Consider the following 18,908-nt stretch of genomic DNA (forward strand, 5'->3'; position numbering starts at 1 on the left):
GGTTTATGCTTATGATAACAAACTATTTGTAACTATTGTGTTTTTAATTTTCTTTTTGTTTTGTATTGTGAATTACTAACATTTTGTTATGTGTTTTGTGGCATGAATTATATGTTTAGCCTGAAGAAAATTTGTCTGATGATCTGTTATTCCCAATGACCTCCTTACGGCTGTCATATGCTTCATCTCCTGAAAGTGATATGGAAACTAGCAATACAACATTTGCTTCTCCAACATCTAATTCAGCATCGAGTCCATCAGCAATAGGTTCAAGACTTGTAAAGAGTTCAAGTGATCCAAGTATTACTACTCAAGATGATTCTGCTATACCTAATTACAACCCACCTCCTCCATATTCACCTTCAGTATTTAAACAAGTAAGCATCTAATGAATTCATTTTTATTTTTTTAGGTAATAATATTATATAACTATTAAAATATGATATCAACTTTATTAATTATGTTTTAAATTAAATTTTTTTTTAATAATGATAGACACCATTGATCAGACACTATAACAAGCCTGTCTAGATCCGTTGTTTTTATCTTTAATATAATAATTAAATAATAAATGATTTATAAAATTATTTTTATTGTCATTCATAAAATAAACAAAAACAGTATGTGTTACAAATACACGTGGATGAAGTGAAACTTCTTATTATATATATAAATAAATGTAAGGGGTCTTCTTGGCCTACTGTATTGAAACATACTTTTTGACTCATATTATCTGTTCTGTCCATCATTTGCCTAACCAAAAACCATCTTTGACTCTCTAACATGTAAAAGAGAGTCTTCTATAACATGTTAAGTTTGGAAAATTAGGGGATGTAAAATTAATTTTTTTTTTTCTTCATTTAAATAAATAATTATAATACCTATAAATTTCATTATTTATATATGTCATAGTATAATAAATTATATTTATTCATTATTAACAATTTACTTATTTTATTATTAATAAAAATAAATGATTAATATAAATTATAAATAGTATCTATATTTATTTTTATTGATAATTTAAGAAGTAAATTATATTTTATAATTTTCATTTAAATAATATAATTATAAAAATAAATAGATTTAGTTAAATCATAATATAAAATATATGTAGAATTTTATTTTCGAAAATTAAAGTATTGTTTTTTAAATTGCTTTAGTTAATTAAATTTAACCTGTATGCAATTTTGAATTTTTATTTTAAAATTTGTGTAATTAAATTATTTTAAAAAAATGCAGTCAATTTTTTTAAATTCACATCGAGTGAATTAAATGAAAAAATTATCAATTTATATATATTAGTAATAAATTGTTATTGAAAAGTAATACATTAATTAAAATAAATATTTTAACATTAAGAATCTAATTGTATGAATTTAATATTCAAAATATTTATTTATATTTTTGTAAATTGCAAACAATTATGGAACATAAACGTTTATCGAACACTAATGTTTATCAAATGTACACGTTTATTAAATTTATACTTTTATTGAACAATACAATTTTGATTGTATGCCTAATTGAACTATAGAATTTTGATTAACGCATACATTCAAGGAACAATAGAATTTTGACTATATACCTAATAAAACAATAGAATCCGTTTGTGACGGTCAAAAATAACAGCCGATAACCTTTTTTTTTTGGACTCTCTGAAAGAAGTTTTACTTCAATAATTTCTTAAAATAAAACTTACTTTTATAGGCAAGTTATGAACCACCTCAAGCATTACGTATGGCTGGACCTCCTACCCACACGACATTAATGGTAAATGGTAATAATGCACCAGATTTGCCCCCTAGGGTCGATAGAAACAATAAACCTATGCAGTTTAATCGTGTTAATGGTCAAAGATCAGCTACTGATAGACTTTTCAGTCCTAATGATGATATTCCTAATTATATAAATGCTACACCACATCATCAAAGGACTCATACTAGCACTAGCAAACAAGTATGTTCTTTTTTTAAATAAATTTTCTAAATTAATAATATTATCCTAAACTATGATATATTCTTTCAGCTTTATGATATGCATAACAGTTATGATAGTGTATCATCTTATGATAGTTATGGTGTTCGAATGAATGGGTTTAGTAATGGTAATAATAACCTAACTTCTAATATAGTTTCAAATTCTCAAGATGATCTAAAACCAGGCAGTAATAACACATTGGGCAGAGGTCATCATGATCCATATAGATTTACAAGGTCTACTCAACAACCCGTTGATACTAAAATATCAGATTATCCTAAGTACAGGTTAGCAAATTAATTAAAATAATAAAAAAACTGAATTTATTCATTTACTGTTATAGGAACGTTACAAACTTGAGTTCATTCTATTTTTATAGGAGTTTAAATATCATAGATCCACTAAATGATCTCGCTCTTTTTTCTAAGCAATATTTAGTATAAAATACATAGCTACTATTGCAATTTGTTTAGAGTAGTTAACTTAGTTAGACCCTTTAATATTGTTGTGTATTAACTTATTATAACCTACCTTAGTTATTGACTTAGACATTATTATTATTTGTAGACCTCCTGGCGGTACATCTGGAGGTATCATTGAATATGCCACTAGTAAACCTCTACCTCTACCAAAATCTCCTCATCAACAATCTTACAAACCTGTACCACCTCCTAAACCTAAAAATTATCGACCACCTATTCAACAACAACAACAATACTATCAACCACCACTACCACCAACAAATGGCTTCCAGCATTCAAAATCATTTAGTGTGGCTGATAGCACATACTCTTCACACCTATCTAATGGGGTGAGTAAAAAATTTTTAATTATTATATTTATACATTTATTATAATATTTATATATAAATAATTTAAATTTATAAACATTACTCAAACCTTTATTTTAGATGCCATCATCTCCAAGTAAATATTCTTCGGAATCAACTGATGTAAACACAGCTGATTCTGGTCATGGTAGTAGTTTAGATAGAGGATATGAACGGCGTAGTAATGGTCAGCATTCTTCACAGCAAATGGAAAGGAATCATTCTATGTATTACAAACACAATAGGGACCCTAACACACTTGACTTAACTCAGCATAGAGATCAACGGGGTAGTGCATTTGAATTATACAAAAAACCGTCATCGGGGGATCATAGATTATCTAATGGTGGTAGTCATTATAATGTTGATGCTCTCCGGTGACAACGACAGTATCCGGTCAGGTTTTAACTTGATTCGGCTTCAAAATGTTATAGCCTTCTTTTATTAGTATCTCGTCAAATTCAGTTTTATACTTATTTATTTTTTTTAAATTAGGCATAATGTAGCCATAAATTGTTTTTGATTGTGTTGGACTGACAGTAATTATTAGTTATTGTTGTTAGAACTAAAATATTTATCTTCATAAATTGTATAGATAATAAAATTTTATAATATTTAGATATAATATTTTTTACCTGTTAAAATTGTTCAAATATTTAATGAATAATTTTATTGGTGCAATTAATTTATATATTATATAATTAATAAAATTAGTACAATTTTTGGGCCAAATACAAATATTGCTAAATGAAGTCTAAATATCTAATACACTGTAAATTTTTAAGGAATTTAAAATATATCCGAGTGTGAAAATTAATGATCAATTGTTCATGCCTTCAAGATCAAATAATAATATTCTTACTTGTAAACATTTATTAAATGTTTTTGTATTTGAAATGTTGTGCCTTATATCTATATCTTGCCTATCAATAAAATTATATAATTATTGATATCTGAGTAATTTAAGATGACAATAATTATTATGTATTGTGATTCTGAATCGTTTTTTGATGTATTACTTTTTTAAGCTTTAAGTTTTAGCATGCTTTATGAAATGTTGAAATGATTTTGATTTATCTATTATCTAAAAATACTTAGTAGAGTTCGTATTTAATTTTTTTTATAAATAGTTTTTAATCATGTTGAACAAAACACATTGTACATTTTCATAAATAAAGTGACTTATGTTATCAGAAAAAACTTTTTTACCTATGGTATTTATATGATATGTAAATACAATAATACATTAACAATATATAATTTTCATAAAATATATAGGTGAAATGAAAAATATTCTTTGATGTATGAAGACTATTATTTACTAGCATTAGTATATAAAATGATAATATGAGTATTGAAATTCGTGATATGGAAAATTAAAGGAAGTTAAAATTTAAAGATTACTACTAGGTCGATTTTATTGCACTTGTACAAATTATAAATTATTTGTACGTTTTTATATACAATTCTTTTATTTCCTTAATAATAAAATATATATATTAATATTTATTTAGCCTATAAGTTTAATATTGGCACATGATTTTTTTTTTTTATAACAAATTTTATTGATTTACTTTAACTTTTAATATATTTCATTTTATAAATGATATACTACGGTTATTTAAATTTAAATATATCGTGCTTGCTAAGACAGAATATTTACATAAGTTTGAAAATAAGTAATATATTGCTTAAACAGAGAGTCCTTTTATTGAGTCTATGTTGCTCATTTAAACCGAATAATTAAAAAAAAAAATGTTATAATTGAAAACTTATATAAATAATAATATAAATGAAAACTTGATTTAAAGGGAAAACTATTTATAAACAATTATCAGGCGCGGATTCAGAAGAAATTTTTGAAGGCCGTTTCACTATTTCTGTTAGTAAGAATAATTTATCAAAAATAGGACCTTTTTAAGAAAATAATTCTAATTTTGGGGGGTAATTACTCTTATACCCTTTTGTATCAAAGCCTGACAATTATAAATAAAGTACTGACAAGTCCATTAAAAAAATTATAAAATTTTACTACTTAGAATATATCAGAATAATAATAATAATAATAATAAACAATTAAATTAATCTAACAAAATTACAGTTAAAGTTTTCTATTTAAGAACAAAAAATAAATGACTAGTGTAACTGTCCAGAATAAAAATACACTGAACAATTTTTTGTTTTGAAAGAGCCTTATACTTTTCAGGCCGATTTCCTTTTTGATATCCATCTAATTTTGCTTGAAAATTCATCCAACAACCTGATTACAATTTTTATTTAAATCATTTCCTTGAAGTTCATATTTTGAAGAAATATTGGCAAAAGCTTATCGGACAAAAACGCCGGCTGGCCAAAATCCATGTCCATTACAATTGTCTGTTGTTCCAGTTGACGAGTCTATCACGGTGTCTTTATGTCGTCGGTGGCCAATCATCGATTTGCCATCTTCTGCGGAAGGTGATGATGATGAGGCAACGATGGTAGCTGATGTTACTTTGCAATTACTACTATCGTAATACCCATCAGTTGTAGCTGCAGTAGTCGCACAATCGTACGCGGTAGTAGGTTGATGATGATGGTGATGGTGATGATGATGCATGTTGGCAGCTGCTGCAGCAGCAGCAGCGGCGGCTGCTGCTGTAGCTGCGGCGGCTGCATACCTGGTGGCCAGGTTTTGATGATGATGTTGGTGATGCGCCGTCGTCGAGACGACGGCCGGTGGGCCGGACGTACCGGAGACGGCGTAATCGTATGTGGCCGCCATGTTGAACAGCGCCTCAGGATCGCAAACAAATTTGTAAACGTAACGTTCGCCTAGCAAACAATTCAGACAAAACACACTAATACTTTAGCAAACACATATTCACAGACTATATTTTTGTCTCCCTCTTAACCCGACTTGGCTCGTATGAGCATACAAAAACGGTACCCGAACGCCCTTCCATATTGTTTACCAAAACACATAATAACAAAATTTATATAACACGAATTATAAGCAAATTGATTATATAGACACGCGGCGGACATTGCCGTAGGCAGTTTAGTTATATTAGAAAACTACAGTTCAACATTATTTTCAATAACTGCTTCATTTGAAAAAACCTTTTAGTTTTTCAAAGTTCTTTTTACAACTTTGATTTCAAATTTGTGATTTTCTGTAGAGATTACTACCATAAGTATGGGGGAGATATGGGTGTCATATTCCCCTATTTAAAAATATAATTATGTGATGAAGATATAAATTTTTGAGATTACACCATTTAAACGTACAAGAAATTGTTCTGTCTTAAAATGATGCTAGTAATATGATTAACCACAAAAATTTGTTGCTCTCTTTAAGTTTTAGTAACGCTGATACAGACGTATAGAGAAGAAGGACTGGCGATGAGTCAAAAATTATTTTACAGTTATAATGTACGAGTATTATAAAGGTACATCATAATCCATTTAAATTAATATATTTATGGTACTTAATAAAATCTATTGTCCTCACCAGCAACTTTTTGCATAATTCCTTTTTCGTAGTAATACCTAAGTGATCTGCTCAATTTATCATAATTCATAGCAGGTCTATTCTTCTGCAGTCCCCATCTTCTGGCCACCTGTTCAATGGATTTTCATAATTTTGTTTATTAAAAATGTGTAATCAACTAACAGTACCCCTATGATAAACATGCATTATACACCTCACCTCTTCCGGCTCCACCAATTTAAACTCCATACCTCTACCTGTCCACACAATGCATGACGAGTTGTTTGGATCGTCTAGTAAGGTAACAAGGAACTGCCAAAGTTGTAGAGCACCTCGCCGATGAGGTTGGGGTACCGTGTTTCCTGAATAGGTACTTACATTTTCGATAGCTACTGATTCTTGTATGCCTATTTTAAATACACGAGGTTAATTAGGTTAATCATAAACAAAAGTTACAAACATAAAAACATTTGTAAAAAAATAGACAATAATAATTATTATTTTTATTTAATTATTATATGTAATATTTTTGCGTATTAGTTGTTGGCGTGGGAGTAATTTTAAGGTGAGGTGGGGTAAGTTTATCTGTTGGATATTTAAATGTAATAATATTTACAACTATTCGTTAGTAGTTATTTGATCAAAGCGCTATGTTTTTTTTAACTGCTAAAATGTATAAACTTGTAGCATTTAAAATACAAAGTTAAAGTAATATCGCATAAAATAGTCTATTATTACTCGCTTGTAGGAATTTGATTCCATTTAGTACATAATCAAATATTGATTATTAATATTAATTCAATGGCTAATATTTACTTTAACTTATATTTCAACATATTAACAATTAAATAACATTCATTAATTTTATGATTATTCAAGTAAAAAAAAAGCGCTCACACATATTCCACCTTACCTTACTCAATTACATACAATAGCGAAAAAACTTGCAGAAGCTTAATACCCCATTTCCTTGTCTTCTACCTTACCCCTCAAAAAAAGGTTTTTTTGTCATGACTAAATAATGTCAGTAATGACTAAAATCTACAATCCCATGCAAAATACATGGAAAGTCGTAGATGTCTTTACTCGGCGACTAAATGTGTCTTTGCGTGTCATCTTAGTTAAATATTTCGGATGTACTGAAAAATAAAGGTAAACTTACAAAAAACTTAATAGTTTAATCCGGATTGTGTATCAAACATTTTTCTCCGTGTAAATTACGTTTAATTAATATTAACGAGTCCGCTCGGTTGTTTTTCTTGAGCTTTAATCCCCGGACGATTATTTTCCGTTTAATTATGAAAACACGATCAATCTTAATGCGTCGGCGACCACCCTCACTGTTAAGTTGATTGGCATACACGACATGTGCAAGCTTTCTCTTGTTTCATTAATATTATCATCAAACTAAAAATATTAATCGTGGAAACAATGAATATTGTTTTTGTTTCTACTTTCATCTTAACATGTTCAATCTTTAGGAATATTGTTAGTAATTTTTTATTTCATGTTTTTTCCACATTTAATCTTCTTCCATTAACTTGAATATTCATTATTCAAATTTTAGTTCATAAGGTTACAACGAACCTTTTTTTAAAGTTGTAAAATTAGTTTTTTACTTTATACATGCTATTAGTATCTATTGTTTTCAAAATAGCGGCGTAGTTCCTTATTAATAATAATTATTATTCCTGTAAACAGCATTACATTTTTCTTAAAAATTCTAAAAAAAATAAGTTAACCACTTATTTAATCTTTCTCGTCACTGTGCATTATTTATATACCCCCACGTAAACTTGCGGTTTTCAAAATTAATTTTCGAATTCAACAAAGTCGGAGGATACATAAGTTTTGTTACATAAATTATTGAACAGCATTTAATCGTTCAACGTGTAACATGTTTTAATTCGATTCAGTTCTAAAACGATCACATAAATTTAGTCCTACTTTTAGTACCTTACACAAAATTCACTAAATTTTGTATAAATCTTGATAAGCCTAAAAATATTTAAACAACAGTACAAAGTATTGTCTAAAATGTTGTCGATATTTACTAAAGTTCCATCCTAATAGTAGATTCACAATAAAATAATTGATCAAACCTAAGAATACGTTATCATCAATTCACGCTGTAATTTGTCAGGCATACAATTTTAAATATATTTCTTTATCATATGTACATCGATACTATAAATGAATTTTAATATAACATGACATTTGTTTGTTGAAATATTATAAAATCGCAAGAAAATCTGTTACTGATTTATTTTATAGGCTATTAGTGATTTCGACGAGATTTGATTCTTTTTATGTTGTTTTTAATTCCCACCGGGAATAACTATACTCGTTCTTCAGCTATCATCCCTTTGCAAAGTTACTAAAAGGCTCTGCTATCCGTTACATTATTTAAAACTCGATCGTTTATCCCGACGATTTCTACTAAGAAAAAAATCCCCCACCGATAATGGATCCATAACGAAGGGCTATAATTCATGTATCACCGACAAGGCCGTCATTAATATTACATTGTAAATAATACATAAACGGGAAGGGTCGAGAATCGGTAAAGGGTGACGATTAGCTGAGGTCATGTGTACATGTGTTTATGGTTGAAGGACATTACTACCATTGTTTCCTTTTGACTTATGGACAGTGGTTTAAGAATAATGCGATTGGACACGCGCTACTGTTTGATGCACTAATCGTTGTTGAACAGAAGTCAGGCCATAAACGAAATGTCAGATAAATTATGCACTTGATCACAATGGGTATGACGTCTGTGACCGCAGCTTCATAAATGTGCCAACAAGTTCTTGTGTACACTGAGCAAACATTATGGAGGCCCACCTATTTATTGTAATCATATTTGTGTAGTAAAACCATAAAATTGTAAAGTAATATAATTATGTTTCTTAAAACCAACGTACATAGAAAAGAAATTATCAAATTGTAAAAATGGCAGGATTAGCAAATAATGCTAACAATATGAGTAGAGATCAGATATTATATAAAGGGAAAAAACCACGAAAGAAAGATTGACATTTTGAGAACGAACTTATCCGTCGAGAGTATATTTAAGCGTTAATTTTTATATTCATACGGGTGTTGTTAAAATTATGTTTATTATTATTTTAATATTTTTGTGTATGAGTTACGATTGTCTATTTAAAATGCAATTGTTTGATAACGTTCTCAAGACTTGTGTAACATGTTTTTTAATTCTATTATTTGCGTGTGTATTCACGTCGACGGTTAAACTAACCCGGAAATTGACAGTTATAAAGTATTAATAATATTACTTTTAAAGTTAGTGGGTCAGTGTTGTGTGTTAATTTTATGCAATTTTTAAAGTTTCCCTAAATGTTAAATGTTATATATTTTTATTATAAAATTGTTTGAATTTGGCGTCAAATTTCGGATAACTTAGTTTTATTGGTTATTAAGAAAATACTCGTAACAATTCATTACTAAAATGCAAGTTTTTCTCGGAATCTGAAACTTTCAAGTAAGTTAAACATTTTTATTACACAATAATTTTTTTTTCAAATAGTCGTGGGAGTTAAATATTTACCGAGTGTTAGGATCGTGAATTGGTGACATGTAGTCTTAGATAAAGAAATATGAGACCCATTTTTACAAACGGGGAGAGTAGATAATAACTAGTAAGTAAAGTCTTGTTGTTTCTGTCGACGGGGCATACATATAACTTATACGCGGCACTATGTCAATATGACCAGTATGATATTGGCAGGTTACTATTAATATTATCATCTTCTAATTAAACTTAGAACAAACCCATGATGGAGCGGTGTGTTTACTTTAGGGGTTCTTCGTTAATAAAATATTAAAGTTCCAAGTAACTCGTGCTTCTGTTAGTAGTATGTATTACTTAAAAAAAAACAATTTTCGTGTTATTTTTTTTCGTGTCGAAAAAAAATGGAAACAAATTATTGTAGGTGAAAATATCACCTCTTGTTTTCGTTGAATATTGATAGCAAATCAGTACCGGTGTACGTGTTAGGAATGTTTTTTTTCGCTGTTACCGCCAGTACCACGTGGATTTACATCTGATAAAACCCATAACCGCTAGCGGGCACATCTTATATTTATATTCAATTAGTTTTTAGATTTTTCCTTATTGTTACAATAAAAAGAGTGTATCGATGAGAAGATTCTGCTACCATAGTGTGACGGGAATATTTAGTAGGCAGTTGTTATTCGCAATAAAAACATACTTTAGATGCTGTAAATAATTAATATTCAAAAGTAAAAACCGAAAAATAAACCAGCGTAATCAATAGCAATTTTTGGCGCAGTTGTTCCAAAATTGAATTATTTTATTATTGTCAGCCAACAGAAGTTCATTTTGTACATAAAATATCCTAAGCTTTTTTATAACTAATAAAAATTATTTTATAATGATAAGCTTCTTAGATGGAACGCAAGAAAAAAATATACTCACCTTGTGTTGTGTACCTGCCACCGTTAGTATCACCATAATACTTAGATTCCGGTTCTTTTTTATGTGTTACCACGGTTGGATCGTAGTAATCGTAGTATAGATTTCGGGTAGTTAGACTTCTAAAATAAAAATATAAAAATTCATTATTATTATATAGTGTTGCTATTATCGAGTGGACTCGTCGTTACTTAGCGGTCGTTATTCTAATGAGTTATCAAAACAGATAGGGCGCGAGAATGCGAAGCAAGGATTATTTTAGCGGTGAGCAAGGAGAATCGGAGTGGGTTTTAAATAATCTTTTGTAAAGCCAACAAACGAGAGGCCAGTAAATAATTATCAGGTTAATAATTGAAGGGTGGAAAGGGTCCAAGTAGCTTATGATGAGGTACCGTTTAACCCTTTATATTAAAAATTGAAACATATACTCACAGGAGTAAAGCTTTTTGTGGATTTAATTATTTTAAACATCATGTTATATACTTTCTATTAGAAAATTATATAAATTCCAAACTTACATGAATAGTAAGTAAAAATAAAATGATAAAAATTACATAGTTGTCACCATCAAAAATATATGTATCTCGACAGTTTTCGATTTTTATTTTTTGTTATACATATACTTACAATTTAGCGTTTTTGGAATAAAAAATATAATTATTTTCTTGATACAATAGAATAATAAATAACCCAGCCCAGTGTGGACATATTTGGGATAAGTATAAATGATATATGACAGTGATATAAACGCTTTGATGCAAATCTGTAGATAGTGTTTAATTTTTAGAATGAATTGTTAGATTATTCCAAAATGAACTTCTGTATCCTATTTATATCCTTATTACAAATTATTTGATTTATATGTATAATATAGGAATAAATACTTATTACAGAAATGAATTTAGTATAAAATTTGTATTTAATAATTTAGTATTGTAATTTTTACGGAGAAATGATTAAAGGTTATAAAGTAATTTTATATTTTGTTACCCCTATGACAAACGTGTATTTTTTCAAAATTTCAAGTACAGATTTATCAAAAAAAAATTAACCTTCTTAATTAGATTATTCTGACCTTAGTTAGTTAATTACTATTTTAGTTACGAAATTTAAATTGTAATTTATCATATATCATTAGTAATTAGAGCATTTTTTTGAAAAGGTAGCTCCTTCCTTTTAATATATTTATTGAATTGACATTAAAAGCTGCAAAAAGTCTCCCTGAGATATTTATAACTATCACTTAATTCTTATTTACATTTTTTTTTGTAAAAGGGTAGGATTGAATAGGGGTACTTACTCCCCTTCTTATATGACTATACTGTTTGACCTGAAATATAGACATAAATAATTGAAAGAATTGGAGTGAAAATTATAATAACACGAAAAACTGATTTTTTTAAACAAAAATAACATATTTTTTTAAATTTTGGAGGTTGTTTACAAATAAAAACACCAGTCGTAGTAAAACATTTTTTTTAACTTATAGTATGTAACTTCAGTTTCATTTTAACATATGCTTATGGTTTGGAATATTTCCGAAACATTTTCCAAAGTTAAGTTGAAAAGGTTAAATTTCATATAAGATTTGCTATTTTAAATTTCCCAAGTATGCAGGTAAAGTCGTCTATAAATTAAATAAGATTAAAAACTGATTTTTTTGACGGATTGATTGTTAAAATCTAGTAAGAGCAAAACATTTTTATGGACAGGCATAAAAAAGAAAGATATTATCACAAAAACAATACCTCTATACAACAATACAATCTATAACAATACAATAATTCTCATTTTCACATCGAAGTTAAAAAAGTATGTCAAATAAAAGGGACATTTATAAAATTGTATCAATCTATAAATTAAAAAAAATAAAATATGAAATTAAAAATTTAATACAAAAATAACATGTTTTTTAATACAGTAGTCGTCTTTATACATAGATTAGTTCAGAGATCAATTTTTTTTAAAGATGTCAAGATTTTCGAAACATTTTTAAAAGTTAAATTAAAAAAGTTAATTTTTGTGTAAATTTAGTTATATTGAATCCCCCATATAAAATTATTATGATTCATCTACTTAATAAAAAGTTATAGTAGTTTTTAAATTATCAAAATTTACCGATTAAATTTTTTTATTTAGGTGGGAATTCCTCCATTTTACGAGGAAATTTTTTTTTTATTATTTAACCTATTCACTAGGTGAAATTTGTGATTTATGATGTATTTTTCAGTTAAATCGGTTCAGCGAGAACTGAGAAAAAATGACAACAAATACAAAAAAATAGATAGACCTAAATATAAACACATCATGGTAAAATTAATATCTTCTTAGCTTCGCAAAAAGAACAACAAAAGGAGTAAGTTTTTGTAGATGCAAACACATACTCCCATTTTTATACAAAAATTGTGTTTCTATTTTTTCTTCTGAATAATTTCGAAAAATCAAATTTTGCCTTGGCGACATTGATATTTATTAGTATACGCACAAATTAGAGGGACTGGAGAGGCTTAGCTCTGAAATTACAGAACTATTGTACGTATATTTTATAATAATTTTTTTTCTGAGGGTAGAGGAAATTACAAATGTCCCAACAAAATATTTGTTGATACTGTGGATATAATAATATAATTTGTTTAATATAATAATTATATTAAACAAATAGGTCTACTTAATTATTAAGTAGACCTATTTTTTATGTGTGAAGGAATAATAAAACTAAATATTTATGTTCTACTTAACCAATATCGTATCGCATAATCAATTAATGAAATAAAGTAAATCAGTCTTATTTTTATATAATTATTTAATAATTTCAATACCTGAAATTAGTGTGCGAATGTGGATAATAATGGTCAGTAAAGTATCTATTAGACCTACTGCAGCAATCAGGCGATCTCATTTCTGGTTTCATTGAATTTTGTTGATATATATTACGATCTAAACAAATAATTTTTTTCTTACAATTTATTGTATACATATATAACTTTATTTTTAATATAATTTTTATTTTTTGCGAGTTTTATAGATTACAAATGTAATCATAAAAACTATTATTAAACATTAAAATTACACAATATTTACGTCATATACTATTTATTAACCATTTTTAATCTATTGTGAAGATCAGCTGTCTTTAGTTTTCCAACCCATAAACTTATCAATGACTTTGAAGGGTATTATTTCGATTTGGTGAACATTTAACGTTGAAGAAGAGGGCTGTAACCCTTCATTAGCAACCATTTCCACAAAATATAATAGGCCATTAACACTGTCATTCATTTTTTTGTTGGATAATAAGCGTTCATATATTTTTAAAACAGTAAATATACAAAAAAAAGAAATCATTCATAACCGTGTTTAAGAGTGTTTTGCTTATTTCACTACACATATATCACAATATGATCTCAGAAATCAATTTTACTGATAGTTATAAATTGAAGTTGATGTTTTTTTGTTGAAAAACGAGATTAAAGTTTTATAAAGTAACTCGCATCTCAAAGAAAATGACAGTAAAAAGAAATGCACGTACACTAACAAAATACTTATTTAATATACGTTTATCTGTTTCTATCGCTGAACCGTACAGATTATTTCATAGACTTTGTTAAAATGTATTGGTAATTTAACATCATGTGTGTCATGTGTCATGTTTGTACATTATTTTTCGTTCAAAGATGTTTTATAATCGAAAAACTGCAGTGTGTATATAAAATAATAACCACTAAAAATAAACGTTTTACCCCCTGCTAAAACTATACTTTACTGACACCCATCAAGATGTCATCGCGGTGGATGCTTCCTCTGAAACATGCACTTTTCTTTGGGAAATTATTCAAAAAAAATCACGTTCATTCATTTAATCATAAAATAACATAAATAATAATACCTTTAAAAATTTAGGAAAAATCTAAAGAAAAATTCATTGTTACTTCATCGTCCACGTAAAATCCGTTAACACATTTTAAATAAAAAACCAAACCCAGCACAGGGGGGTCGCGGCACAGTGGTGACGTGGCATAGTTGGATCAAGTAAATGATATCTGACAGTGATTAAAATCACTATCAAAAATAAACGCTTCGATGCAAATCTTTAGATAGTGTTTAATTTTAAAAAAATTGGTGTTTTATTCCAAAAGCTACTTGATCTGCTGGTTCCTTATTAATATCCTGATTAAGGTAAAGTATGTCGAATGAAAAAGGGTTTATTAAAAAAATGTAAATTATAAAATCGAAAATTTTCACACAAAAATAGCATTCGGTAGCCGTTTTCACCGTTTTAGGTAAAGACATCAAGCATCTATATGAAAAAAAATTATATTGATATGTTCATTTTTGAAAAAGTTACGGCAGTTTTTAGTAAAAAAAATTGAAAAAATTTCGAAAATTAGCGATTTTTAAATTTGTAATTTTTTTGGAGGTTTCCCCCATTTACGGGGAACGAGGGAAATTTTTTCAATTTTGAAGGGTAATGTCTTCGACTAGATACGATTTGTGATCTTTTGACGTATCGTTGAAAGAAATCCGTTCGGTGAGAGCTGAGAAAAAGTGGTAACAGACACAAAAAAAAAAAAAAACACATCATAGTAAAACCAATACCTTCTCAGCTTCGCATCGAAGCTAAAAATAAGAAATTTAAACATAACATTTTTAATACCAGATTTTTGTTAAAATGATCATAAGCTAACTCAGAAATAATTATATACAATAATTTATTGATTATTTAACTCTTAATATTATATTTATATATTTAATACGTTGAGCATAAATCGACTTTAAAATAATACCAACTATTTATCATTTTTATTGTCGATGTCACTTTATTATTTATAAATGTCTACTTTAATAGATTTTCTTAAAAAATAATTTATATGATATGTTCACTTACCATCCTGGTTCCAATTTTCCAACACTTGACTAATTGGTTTACTGGTCAAATGCACATAGACATTATCTAAGCAAAAAAAATACCCAATAAATAATAGAGAATCAGAAATAGTTTTTCGTTATGAAAATATAACACCTGTTTGTTGAGGAATGTCAAAAGCCCCAACAGCTCTTTTGTGGATTTCAATACCATTTTCTAATATTCCCGTATATGTAGAGCAGCTACGATTATTAAACTAAAAGTAAATAAAAATGTTCAGTTATCAAAACAAAAATAAATTAGAATTGAATAATAATAATAATTTTATGTTAAAGGTTACATTTGAGATATTTAATTTAATCGAGAACCAAAATAACGTAAAATATTTCATTTTGCAATTCGTATATAAACCAAATTGTAAGGCCGAGGTTACTATGTCTAACTAAATATTATAGTTATAAAATTATATTGATGCTTGAAGGTGACAAATTCAAATCATTTCAACTGTAATACTTCGTTAAGAGAGACAAAAATGAATTTATATTAGTGTAACATGCAATACAGCTACAGACCGCAGAATCACGTTTTTCCGGAAATGAATGTCAACTGGGGAAACCGCCATGGCAAATTGTATTACAGACGATAGTTGCATCATGTAGTGCATTTTCTTTAGTTCCCAATGCAAAATTCTTCCGCCGTTTTCAAAATATATAAATACGATGACGGCTTTCTAATTTGGTTTGTTGAAAAGTCATTACTTTTTCCAATGTACTAACCTTATAAGTTAACTAATAATAATTGGCACATCATACAAAAAGAACTGAAATATTGTACTTTTCTTTATTGAACTAGTTAATAGAATTTCCGTTACTTTGACGGAAATTCAATGTTTATTTTTTTTTGAGATGATTATTTTACTTATAACAAATTATTGTACCATTTTGATGTAAAGATAATAAATGTTCAAATAATTTTCACCAACTATTCAAGCCTCAAAAGCCATAAAAATGAATGATTTTTTATTTTAATAAATATTGAAAATGAAACAATATTTGTTAAGAAATTTAAAATTAACACGACACACAATAGAAATTACGAAAATGTGAGATTTAAGATATAATTAAGATCATATAATTAAAGTAGGAATTTTTTTTTAATAAAATTTTAACTAAAATAATTAATGACATAAAATTAATAGTTAGACGACCATTTTTTTAGTTTTTGTAAACGAATATTTTTTGATCGCTACAATTTTCTATTATTACTTATTTTAAAAAAATGTTAAACATAATACATTTTTAATGGGTTTTAGGTATTTATGAATGTAATAATGTTCTGACCAAATCATAACTTTAAATATACCCTTAAGTCTTACGCATTTGTAAAATGCTTTACAAAAAATTTGTTCATGTTAAACAAATATTTTAAAAATTAATAAATTATATTTTGACATTTTTGTTGGGCACAAATGTGTCGATAATAATGTATAGTCTTTTTAAACTCAATATTATAGGGTAACTGATCTAGTTATTTAAAACCCTCCTTAATGAAACATCATAAGTATTAATTGAAATTTGAATTTTCGGGCATCAAAATCGAGCGCTTTATTAATTTGTAAGTACGACTTAAATGGAAAAAAATTAAATACTAATGTTGACATCGAAATATAATATGAGCGATCATAAGTCTGTTCAGTTACACACGGACTTCTTGGTTTTTTGATATTAAATTAATTCTAGTATGTTTTTTTTTTAATTTAATATATTAAAAGTATAAAATTTAAAAGATCAAGAAATTATTCTTTTTTTATCGAGATATCAGAAGTTTATTCGTTAAAATAAACCCATTTTATAATTTTATAGTTCAAGAAATCAGATTAATTATAACAATAGTACTTACAGGAGATGTAAGAACTAATTCTTTTGAATTGTCTAATGTTTCGTCCACTTGTTGTTCACACGGACTACTGATCATAATTAAATTATCAAAGTTAAATTTCAGATAAGATTTACTTATCCTTTAAATATTAAAAATTATTTTTACAAGTTATTACTGGTTATGAACGAGTACAAATATTTAAAACCTTGAAGAAAATGTTTAACGTTCAATGTAAAAACGTCCAACGTCCTTCCAAGGATGCGTTTGCGTAAAGTTTGCACTCTAGTAGTTGGCGAAACGCCGGTGGTCCTTATAGGGATGAGGCGGGACCGACTCCCTGGGAGAGGCGTACGGTTGCCGACCAATCGGACACAACACCCTTTAAACAATGCAACCTTCGCTGTATAATTTTTTAAGAAAATTATTGTTCATTGCATATTTGAGACTACGTAGAAAAATTAAAATAACTTTGTTGCTTATATTTTACCCAAACACGAAGTAAATTAAATTATTTGTAATTTAATCGTATGTAAAAAAAATCCTCGAAAAGGGATTATTTAATTATAATCAAGAAGAAAAAAAATTTAACATTCGTACGTTATTTATTTAAAAATAAAATGTTTTATTATCAGTATGGACTTTGTTCAAGTATTTTTATATAATCATAGTAAATAACTCATAAGATGGCAAACAAGATTTTTAAAGATATTATTGTTATATAATTGCATAATCGTAACGCCGTATGTATTCTAAGTGAACTATATTGTAACCTATAATCAAATTGTAGTATATTTTTTGGTTTGTTTAAATTTTTCATGTTATTAGTTAATATTTTTTAAACCTGTACAATAATCACTGTAAAAATATATTTAGCTTAATTTCAAAGAATTAAATAGTCTTTTTCCATTCTTAAACCATACATTTATAAATCAAACATTACTTTTATAACTCATTAATAGTTTGCCAAGTCACAAAGCAATTTTCATTAGCATACCCGGTTGATCCCAAAAATCATATTTATGGATTCAGGGGAATTATTATTTTCTGCTATCTAAAACGTTCTTAATAATTGCCTATGGTTTCTATAAATGTTTAAAAAATTTAAATGGTCGGATTTTAAACAAACTTTTTAACTGGTTAAATTAAATTTTTTCCATTGCTACAAATATTTTTATAAATTAATTAATAAATATTTTCTAACAGATTGGAGAATTTTTTAAATTTTGAAAGAACATTAAATTTTTATATAACTTTTCATAAGTGATTTAACAAGAAAATACATATTGAAGATTTTTTGATATGACTAACATTTTATTTTTAGTAATAGCCTATGAAAAATTATGATCATAAAAATAACTAAATTAAATGAAATGTAAATAAAGTAAATAAGCCAGCACTTAAATATCAGCCTTAGAATTTGATCTAA

At 27.3% G+C, this 18,908-nt stretch overlaps 2 protein-coding genes across 7 annotated transcripts in view; one reads left to right on the plus strand and one right to left on the minus strand.

Annotated features, from left to right (window-relative positions):
* Nucleotides 1–18,908, plus strand: part of LOC126896988 (tight junction protein ZO-1) — a 158,164-nt gene that overhangs the window by 28,456 nt on the left and 110,800 nt on the right. For 2 of the 6 annotated variants that reach the window (XM_050670299.1, XM_050670300.1), the window contains exons 13-17: nt 120–377; nt 1,711–1,959; nt 2,029–2,267; nt 2,548–2,791; nt 2,891–3,920. In XM_050670299.1, coding sequence (XP_050526256.1) covers nt 120–377; nt 1,711–1,959; nt 2,029–2,267; nt 2,548–2,791; nt 2,891–3,190 — 1,290 coding nt within the window. In that variant the 3' untranslated portion in view covers nt 3,191–3,920. Of the gene's footprint in view, nt 1–119; nt 378–1,710; nt 1,960–2,028; nt 2,268–2,547; nt 2,792–2,890; nt 3,926–18,908 lie in introns of those variants that run through there. The other 4 variants (XR_007701999.1, XM_050670297.1, XM_050670296.1 and 1 more) reach the window with 4 other exon arrangements.
* LOC126897002 (ETS-related transcription factor Elf-1-like) lies at nt 4,441–17,743 on the minus strand. Its single transcript, XM_050670323.1, has 8 exons — nt 17,504–17,743; nt 15,761–15,860; nt 15,626–15,691; nt 13,560–13,677; nt 10,744–10,862; nt 6,501–6,688; nt 6,303–6,411; nt 4,441–5,623 (listed from the first exon to the last, which is right to left on the minus strand). Exons 1-8 carry the CDS (start codon nt 17,576–17,578, stop codon nt 5,136–5,138), a joined length of 1,263 nt encoding a protein of 420 aa, XP_050526280.1. The 5' UTR covers nt 17,579–17,743; the 3' UTR covers nt 4,441–5,135.

This window comes from Daktulosphaira vitifoliae, unplaced genomic scaffold, assembly GCF_025091365.1.
Source record: "Daktulosphaira vitifoliae isolate Bord-2020 unplaced genomic scaffold, ASM2509136v1 Scaffold_1, whole genome shotgun sequence".
In the NCBI taxonomy this organism is placed as follows: domain Eukaryota; kingdom Metazoa; phylum Arthropoda; class Insecta; order Hemiptera; family Phylloxeridae; genus Daktulosphaira; species Daktulosphaira vitifoliae.